We start from the raw sequence: 9,536 nt of genomic DNA, 5'->3' as shown, positions 1-9,536 counted from the left end.
CCTTGCATAACTTGCAAGATTATTGTGATTAAATTGTTTCAATGTAGGAATATATTGTTACTTCACTTAATCTTTTACTTGCTTATTAAAATTGATTAATTGTTTGAATTGACATAGTAATATGTTCAAGAGATTAATTAATTTGGTAAGTCGGTATGTGCTCTAAGTTAACAAATTGCCAAATTGCCGTGAATTTATTCATAACAACATGAACATTGTTTTAATAATATTAAGATAATAAATGTAATTGATCTAAGACAGTTATTTCTTTAAACACAGTTAAGTGTTCGTGCACAGACGCATCTTCTTCCAAATAATAAGCATAAAGGCGTTGTTTCATATGTAACTTGCTAGTTAGGGTTTTCGACATGCATAGCTACTACAACTTTGCCCATAATGCAACGGCGGTCTTCTCTTTCATCACGTCCTGTAGAATTTCATTTGACAGATGTAAATGTAATTGCATTAAAGCTTTTCGATCTCTACGTTTCTTCTATTCATCTGTCAACGTTGAAGGCATCTTATCAAACCCTAGTAGGGTATCCTCCAAATCCATCTGCACAAGAACTGCCTCAATCTTTATCTACCACAATGAGAATCTGGTGTTGTGATCCAAGAGCAAAATACCGTTACTTCATTGTTGCCGTTACTGTGAACGAAACAAGCAACCCGAAAAAGCTCTGATACCAATTTGTTAAACACTAAACGTCGATAATGACAATATAGAAAGATTGCAAAGAAAAAGAAAGAAAAATATAACACAGAGATTTTACGTGGAAACCCTTTTGGGAAAAAATCACGGGAAAAGGAGAAGAAAATTCACTAATGTCGAATTCGAATGATATAAGAGAAGTTTCAACTAATTTATAGGTTGAAAAAGCCTAATTCTAATCAATGTAAAATATATTATGCTAATAAATGCTAAATATATTATACTACTAAATCTTTTAGAATGAAAATATATTTTGTTTAACTTAACTTGCAAGCAATCTCTTAGATTTTATTTAACTTGACTTGCAAGCAATCTCTTAAAATTTGGGTCACAACACTCTAACACTCTCGATCTGCTATTCTTCTTAGACCTCCCACGGGTCCCTATCGAGACATTCTATTTGTCTCCTCCTTTCTTCATCTCAATTGGTGCCTTCGAACACTGGCTCTGATACAAACTGTCACAGGGCTAAAACCTCAATCTAGCAAACCACGCGGCCTTCAGTAATTTCTTGGGTTCAGATCTTGCCTATGTCAACCTATTTGTAACAACTTGAAAGTTAGTGGTGTCGGAAATGGCGGTTTCCAAATTCTGTTTTAAAGTCAATAAATATTATTTATTAATATTTATGAGGATATCACAATATTAAACTGAAGCTTGGTCTAATAATTTTAGTTATTTGGAAAGTCAGACAAAGTACAAGTGTATCGGTTTTAAAGTAGGCGATTTTGGAAATTGATGTATCAAGACCTCATTTTCATTAAATATTTATGGAGTCATATTAAAGGCGAATTGAATTTTTGGTTAAGTAATTTTCATGAATTAGGAATTAATTAAAGTAAAGGGACTAAACCACGTTAGAGCCAAAAGTTAAATTATAATTAAATTATAAGGTAAAATATAACTAAAGGACTTAAAAGCAAATATACCTTTGTTTTAGTTATTAGTGGACGTCATTCAAACTTGAAAGATTAAAATGTTATAAAATTTTATTAAAATAAAACATACTTTAAGTTAATAAAATATAAGGAAAAGAAAGATAGTGGAGAATAAAAACAAAACAACACAAAAACATTTTATTCATCATCTTTTGCATGCCGAATTGGAGAGAAAAGAAAAAGAAGCTTTCGGCCTTTGACTTAAATTTTTGGAGCTTTGATTTGGTTAGTTAAATTTATTTATTTTCTTGTAATTTTTATGTTTTTAAAATTTCGATACTTTGAATTAGTTGACTCATGCCTTATTTTTCGATACTTCTTAAGATTGAAGATGTTACTATTGTTTATTAGTTAAAGTTTTAGGGACTATTTGATAGATTTTTAAGGTTAGATGTAAAATAGTTTTAAATTATAAAAAATTGAAATTGAGGGTTTAATTGAGAAATACGAAGTTCTACAAGGACTCTAGGAAAATTCGGTTAAGCATGGATGGGGTAAATTCATGTTAAATTGGAAGTATCGATTTTTGGGACTAATGTGTATAAAAGTAAAAATTTAGTGTTAATATGTAAAATAGTATTAATGACTTGATTATATGAATTACATTGTTAAAGATTTTCGTTGAGATTAATTGAATTGAATTGTTATAATTAGATTGATAAACAAGTAAATCGGTTGATAATTGTGGGAAAGGAAAAGTTGTTGAATAATCATCATCGAATACTAGTAGCTGTTACGAAGGTAAGTTTGTAGTCCTTGAACTCGAACTTTGTTTATTATTTTTAGATTATGGCTATTAAGTGCAATTGTAGTTCTTTGAGTTAAGGAATTTATTCATTATTTGATCATTCTTTTGAGGTATCTATTTTTTATTTAAGACTCAACATCCAACGACAGTCCTGAACTCAATGTTGGTGATTTTTTTTTTCGTGTTTTGGCATGTAAGGATGATAATGTTTTGAGTTATGGTCTTTTAGTCTATTAGATGAATCTAGTGAAGGTTATTTGTAAGGGATGTTATTATGTAGACTTTTGGAATGATGTTGATCTTAAATGAATGCTTTTATATAAGTGTTTTGTGATGTATATGTAAATGTCATCTATAATTGTGATTTTAGTGAATTGGTAACTTGATGTGAGTATATATATATTTGGACATTTTGATTGATGTTTGAATGCAAATGGTTGGTTAAGATTATGTATTTTCTTAATTTTGTTATTTAATTGAATGGTGTTTGATTGAGGTGCCTTTGAATGGCATAATGGTTAGGCTTTGGATGGTTGAAATTATGGTATGAAATTGATGATTTGAATGTGATTTTGAACCTAGGATTCATTTAGACATGGTATGACTTGTGGTGCAAGGATTGGGGTATGAAATTGCTTGTTTTAGGGGTCAATTATGCTGCATACGGCCTAAGACACGAGCTGTCACATGACCATATGTCTTATTTGTTTTTCAATGCAGGTTGGTGAACGTGGGCATAAAGAGCTACACAGCCTAACGACACTGCTGTGTGACCCTGAGTTACACAGGTACAATAAGTTACACGGTTTGTGTACATGGCCATGTTCTGAGCCACACGGCCGTGTGACCCCTATTTTAATTTTTTTTAATTTTCTTTAAAGCTTCTTAATTGATTTCAATTTGGTCCCTAAATGTTCCAAGCTTATAATTGTGATATTGTATGCTCGAATTAGTGTTCGTAACTATGTTTTTGCCATGACTATATATTGGATTTAAATGTTGTGAATTAAATTGATTGATTGTTTCTAAGTTCAACAATTGTTACGATTTGATTAGTACTATCCTATAATCCCATTCTGGCAATAGTTACGAGTTTAGTGTGTTACACTACTATCGGAAAAATGAAAAATCTAGCAGAAATTCTCTAAGGCACCGAAGCAAAGCGGAAGCAAACTCGAAAGGCAAAAGAAGCTACGAACAAATAAGAAACCACAGAAAAATAGCTCACACCAAGTGTTTGAGTAAATGCTCTCCAAGTATTTCTATTATTTTAAAGGTTTACAACCAGGTAAATACAAATGAGGATGAATGCTTCTATTTATAGTTTAGCTCTCCCAAAACTAATAGTACATATTGAGTTACATCGAAGGGATTTAAATTGTATACATCTTTATCCCTTAGGATTTACATTAATTACTCTGATAACTCTAGTTTTACTGGACTGTTTTACTAACTCACGATGGACTTCTCCATGGGTTTCACAAATCAGGCTAATTCATATGTCAAATAAACCTCATTTAATAAGTTAACCTCTATGGAATGTTTTATGTGCAATAGTCATAAGATTTGATCTACGAAAGAACAATAATGAATGTTAATATGATTTATTTTCTTATGCACTAACAACATACATTTCCATTCATCAAAAAATTACTTCAAAATGATCACTGTCTATCACTTTCCAAAGTTTCAGTCAAGTTTCATTTCCGCATTATCTATGAAAATCAATAAAAAAGACTAATGGCCTAAGCTACTTTCAACGAACAAAGGGCATAACAGTAGCCCACCAAGCTTGCAAGTGCTTTCAAAATTACACAGGGAAACACAATCTTATTACATCACAACTTCTAGGAATAAAATCGAAATCCTCTAATTGAAAAGGACAAAATACAAGTACATCAACTTTATAAACAGGGCGTGGATAAGAAAAATGGATACTAGGATGAAGGTTATATTTACAGCTCTACTCCGGCACCTAATGGATCCAAAGGAATGGCACTTACGGGGAATTCAGATCTTGGTTTGGGTAGGGAGTAAGTAATACATGAGTAATTGAGCCGGATGCTCAACCGCAGCAGCCTCTCCAACCTGATTGGTCATAACTTTGTCTTGTGGGAATTAGCTTGATATTCCAGCAGCGGATGGATCCAAAGGAATGACACTTTCAGGGAAATCTGTTCTTGGTCCAGCTAGGGAGTAATATGCCAGTATATGAGCCGGATGCTCAATCACAGCATCCTCTCCAACTATTCGTCTTGCGGGAATTAGCTCAATATTCCAAAATGGACGAGCCATAGCTAACAGATCACGACCTGATTCCGATGCTCTATATCCTTGCACCCACAAGTACCTCAAAGAAGTTAATTGCATCACGGAAGCTGCTAGTGCATGTTCACTGAAACAACAACCCCTCATTTCTAGTTTCTGCAAGCTAGGGCATCCCTTGGAGAACTCCAAAAGCCCCACATCAGATCCCCCGACATATCCCAGAAGCATCCATCTTACTTTTGGACTATATTGTCCAATATAACCAAGTCCCACATCGGTTAAACCACCAGGTCGAAGATACAGAGCAAATCTTCTAAGCTTTTCACAGCCCCTCAATAGATCACGGACTCCATCATCAAGAGGCAAATCTGTTATCCTTTCTTCTCGATCAAGCAAAACCAGACGAAAATCACACAGATTTTTCAAGTATGTCCCAATGTATTGTAATGAAGCATTGGTGATGTCAGATACATAAACAGCCAAGTATTCCAATTCAAGACATCCTTGAGCTAAAGCCATTAATCCTCTTTGCGAAACAACACCTTCTTCATCCTCCATTTCCTGCTCATCAGCACCTCGCTCGATTCTAAGCCTCTTCAGTCTCTTACAACTTCGAGCGAGAACTTCTAATCCTCTATCTCCTATAACATTCCTAGTCTGTTCATCCAGAAAACACTTAATAAGACATAATAAAAGATTAGAATAAAAAGTAACAAAATTTCCTTTCTATATCCTTGGCATTTTACATTATCCAACAATTTCAAAGACCTTTTTTTACCGTTTAGTCCATTCAACTACTGAAATCTCACTGCCATATAAACTTAGCCACACACACACAAATGCTAACATTCAAGAACTTAATATTACCCTATAACAAAGACCAGAAACTAAAGGTCAAAAGAGTCTTAATGGTGGACCAAAATTTGAGAAACATCTCAAAGAAGAAAAGTAACTTAAATTATTAGTATAAGGAAACTAAAAAGTCCACTTGAAACCCCAAAAAATTATAGCTAGAACCCCAGACCTAAAAGTTATAATATAAGAGATGCAATTCCAAGAAAGCAGTGCAGAAAAATAATTAAGACAATGGTTTTGTAATTCTACCTCAAGAACTTCTAAGTTGGGGCACCTTTGGATTAACAAGCAGTGGTCTTCTGTGTCCAAAAATGCATAAAGGAGATCCAACTTTTTAAGCAATGATGCAAAAGGAAACACAATGGGCATTTCATTTTTCCCCATGTATGTTAAACCCAAACGGCATAACCTCGGAGGAAATGATACAGCAGCATACCTTTCTGGTTGCTCATTGAACAAACCACCACAAAATTCTTCTAAAACAGGAGCAGCATGAAAGAAACCGACAAGATCCAAAATTTCACAATCGCTAATTTTCACAGAGGCCAAATTACGACAATTTTGAGCAATGAATTCAAGGTCTTCACAACTCACTTTCATAAGATCTGTCATGTAAAAGTTTAAATTCATGAGAACTGAGTTATTTACTGCAAGCTCATGAAGCCATTGACCATCTTTCTCAATAATTGCGCTCTCTTCCAAGAACAAGGTTCTTAATTGCCTGAGGATATATATAAAGGATGTCATAACAAGGATTTAAAAGGCACCAGTTAACAAAGTCTAACACCATTACTCCGAAACGGAGATCATTGATCTATAACCATAGATTGTGAAAAAGAATATGTATAATGCCATTAAGCATGAAAAGTTGCCCTGGGCAAGCACAAGCAAAGCATTAACAATATAAAAAGCTATAGCAACTTAACCTTTAGTCCATAAAACATTCTATTTCCAACGTGAAGAAAAAATTTTGTTGGGTATATTCACAGAGAGGAAAATCAATTTACTAAATATATGGAAGTATATCACATGACCCATGTCCAAAGGCAATTGCTATCAAAACTGTTGTTTGAAAGAAAATGAAACATTAATGGATCAATCAAGTAAAAGCACAGGTATTGTTATCGGTATCCTGTCATTCATACTAGAGTGCCTTACTACAACCTCAGAAAGCTTCATGACATGGCATCGCAATGGTCCTATGCAACTACAAGCAGTACAAAACCAAACCAAACTTTCACCTATGCTCCTCCCCTGACTTGACTAGTCACTAACTCCTGAAGGCCAAGAAATCACGTAGACCCCATACAGTTTCATGCAACTTTCGCACATATGCAATCAGGATGTTTCATCATTCATACCTATTTTCCATTGGTTCTACAATCGTAAAATGTACCAACACTACACAATCATGCACTACAAACAAAACCAAATTTTCCACAGTTGCTTCTTCCCTGGCTAGACCAGTCACTAACTCCTAAAGATTCGGGATTCAAATGACCGCATACAGTTTCATGGAACTTTCCCACATATGCAATCAAAATGTTTCATCGTTCAGATTGATTTTCCATCAGTTCCACATTCAGACAAACGCAGTAACAACCACATCTATAAATGCGATGCTTACAGGCTGAGGAGAAGAAAGATTTTCCTCGACTTCAAACGCTTGAACTAAACAGTTACAAATAGAAGTAATTGGGATTGAATACATGTTTCATTAAACATAACCACTTCCAATAAACACTAATCGAAATATTCCTACAATTCAACTCAACCAAACTCAAGTAAACTAAGATAAGGTTTAACCCCCAAGTAGTTGGAAGTTACTAAATCAGTCCTCTTTACTCGATTCCACTGAGTTCAATCCATATTTGATCATTTATTTCAGCAGATGCTCCAACTAAAAGAACTTTCAACAATGAATTAAAGAACGAATTTCATCGGACTTAAGCCTAAGCTTGACTAATTTCACAAAGAAACAAGAACCCATAGTTGCACAAGAATTAAGAAAGGAAGAAAAAGTTACCGGCACAAACGGCCAACGTGCAAGAGACCATCAGTAGAAAAACCAGAGCATTTATCAAGCTTCAAAACCTGCAAAACCTTCCCTCTAGACCTAGCCAAAACTTCCAGATCCGAATCTTTAACAATCATTCTTCTGAAATGGACGGCTTTCAAGCAATTGAAATTCTCCGCTATTTCATTCACCCACGGCGTAACGTACCCACCCCAATCTTCAGGTATCAAATTAAACATCGCCGCCCGAGGCTTCCCTTTCAATTTCAAGGATTCCAAGTGACGGAACCGTCGCCTCAACCGATCGGGACTCGTCGTGTAACAAAGCGCGATCGTTATGTGCTTACGAGTCAGCGCGTCGAGCTCGTACCACCGCCTGCAAACTAGAGATACGGCGTCGCGGTCTTTCGGGTCGTCGATGTACGGCATCACGCAGCCTAATACGACATCGGACATACCGGGTTGTGACGTCATCGTTTTGTGCAACTTGTTACCATTTTCCTCCATCTAAAAAATCAAAATTGATCTTTTTTAAAGGGAAATTAAAATCAAAACGGTTTTTAAACCGAAACGGACAAAAAAGAATGGATCGATCTGAAATAAGAAAGTAAACACTTTTTTTTCGGAGCTCTGTTTTATTTTTTCATAAAAGAAAAGGCGGTAGGATCCGAAACGAAACGGAACTCAACCGGCGATAAAACGAATCGGGTCAGATAAGGATCGGGTCGAGAAGGCATAGGGAAGAAGAGATTGTTGATTGAGCACACAGAAAAGCGAAGAGAAAAGAGCTGAGAAAAAGTTTCAGTAGATAAAGAAGGGTCGAAATGGACGGCCGAGATTCATTAGAAAAGAAGATCCAAGTGAAAAATATAATTATAGGATCAGACCAGACAATTCAGCTGCTCTAAATTAAAAATACAAAAGAAAATAGTATTGCAACCAATTAGTGGAGACTGAAAAATAAATTTAATAATTTTTGATTGGTTGCGTCAGTATTGGAAGTATTAAATTATTAATTATATTCTGCACCCAGCAGTTGTCATTGTGGCCTTTCTTAATTCTTTCAATTATATTTTTTTTCGTAAAAAATGTTGATTAAAAGCAGCTGCTATTTCGTGCTTTTCTTTTTTTTTTTTTTTTTGCAGTTAATGCCTATCCCTAAGCTCTCTTGTAGTAGAACCAAAACCATTCCCTGACTGAGAGTAAAAACCAATGGGGTTCTTCTTGGTTGATCTAGACAAGATATCAGTTGCCCTATTTGCTTACAACTTAATCTCCCAACTTTGGACCAACAGCTCGCAAATATCCTATACAAGCTGCCAGGTACCCTGTTTTGCTCTTTTCATATGCATTTCATGTTAGTCTTGAAGTAACGCCTTTCCTTTCAATCTAGTTACATCTTGTACAAGCTCATGCTGCTAGTTTCCCACTTCTCTTCCAATGTGGCATAGGATAGGAGTAACACTTCATTTCATATCTCCTTAGAAAAGGACACCCAAAGAAAATGTGGCTTTTGGTTTCTTGTTCCACATGACAAATTCCATTAATGTGTGCCTTTGGTATGTAGTCTGTCACGAATGACCATCCAAATTATGAAATGAATGCTTTCAAATATGAACTGGAAACCACAAAACCAATTTTGTCCCATTCCACATGTTCTTAACCTACTCATATTTTCTCCTCAAAATTTAGCCACTATATATTTGTCACTAGGGAACCTCCAAACAACACAATTTTTTATGCAACATCATGCATTTGTAACAAGTTCCTCCAAATCCAACTATAATTCCAAGTAATTAACACCACGTTTGGTTGACATGAATAACCAAACGATTCCTGGCTGATTTGGTGATAAACAGTTATTCATTAGTTTGATTCACTGAATCCTTCATTCTACGAAATCTCATTCATTACCCATTCCACCTTCTCCCGTAATGGCCATTCCCCACCAAACCCAAAGAATAGGACAAACGTTTCCTGATTGATTCGGTGATAAACA

At 35.0% G+C, this 9,536-nt stretch overlaps 1 protein-coding gene across 1 annotated transcript; it reads right to left on the bottom strand.

Moving 5' to 3' along the window:
* Positions 1–4,076: 4,076 nt before the first annotated feature.
* LOC105779955 (coronatine-insensitive protein 1) lies at positions 4,077–8,411 on the bottom strand. The gene is made up of 3 exons (XM_012603983.2): positions 7,548–8,411; positions 5,771–6,242; positions 4,077–5,323 (listed from the first exon to the last, which is right to left on the bottom strand). The coding sequence occupies exons 1-3, from the start codon at positions 8,042–8,044 to the stop codon at positions 4,517–4,519; spliced, it is 1,776 nt and encodes a 591-aa protein (XP_012459437.1). The 5' UTR covers positions 8,045–8,411; the 3' UTR covers positions 4,077–4,516.
* Between the last annotated feature and the right edge of the window lie 1,125 nt (positions 8,412–9,536).

The sequence above is a fragment of the Gossypium raimondii genome, chromosome 4 (assembly GCF_025698545.1).
Source record: "Gossypium raimondii isolate GPD5lz chromosome 4, ASM2569854v1, whole genome shotgun sequence".
Lineage (NCBI taxonomy): Eukaryota > Viridiplantae > Streptophyta > Magnoliopsida > Malvales > Malvaceae > Gossypium > Gossypium raimondii.
This window is presented reverse-complemented; position numbering and strand designations above follow the sequence as displayed.

Excerpts from the sequence above, each read along its gene's own strand:
- LOC105779955 (XM_012603983.2), bottom strand. The coding sequence starts at position 8,044 with ATGGAGGAAAATGGTAACAAGTTGCACAAAACGATGACGTCACAACCC. Across the intron at positions 6,243-7,547 it reads CACGTTGGCCGTTTGTGCCG|GCAATTAAGAACCTTGTTCT; the intron begins GTAACTTTTTCT and ends ATATATCCTCAG. Across the intron at positions 5,324-5,770 it reads CCAACTTAGAAGTTCTTGAG|ACTAGGAATGTTATAGGAGA; the intron begins GTAGAATTACAA and ends CTGGATGAACAG.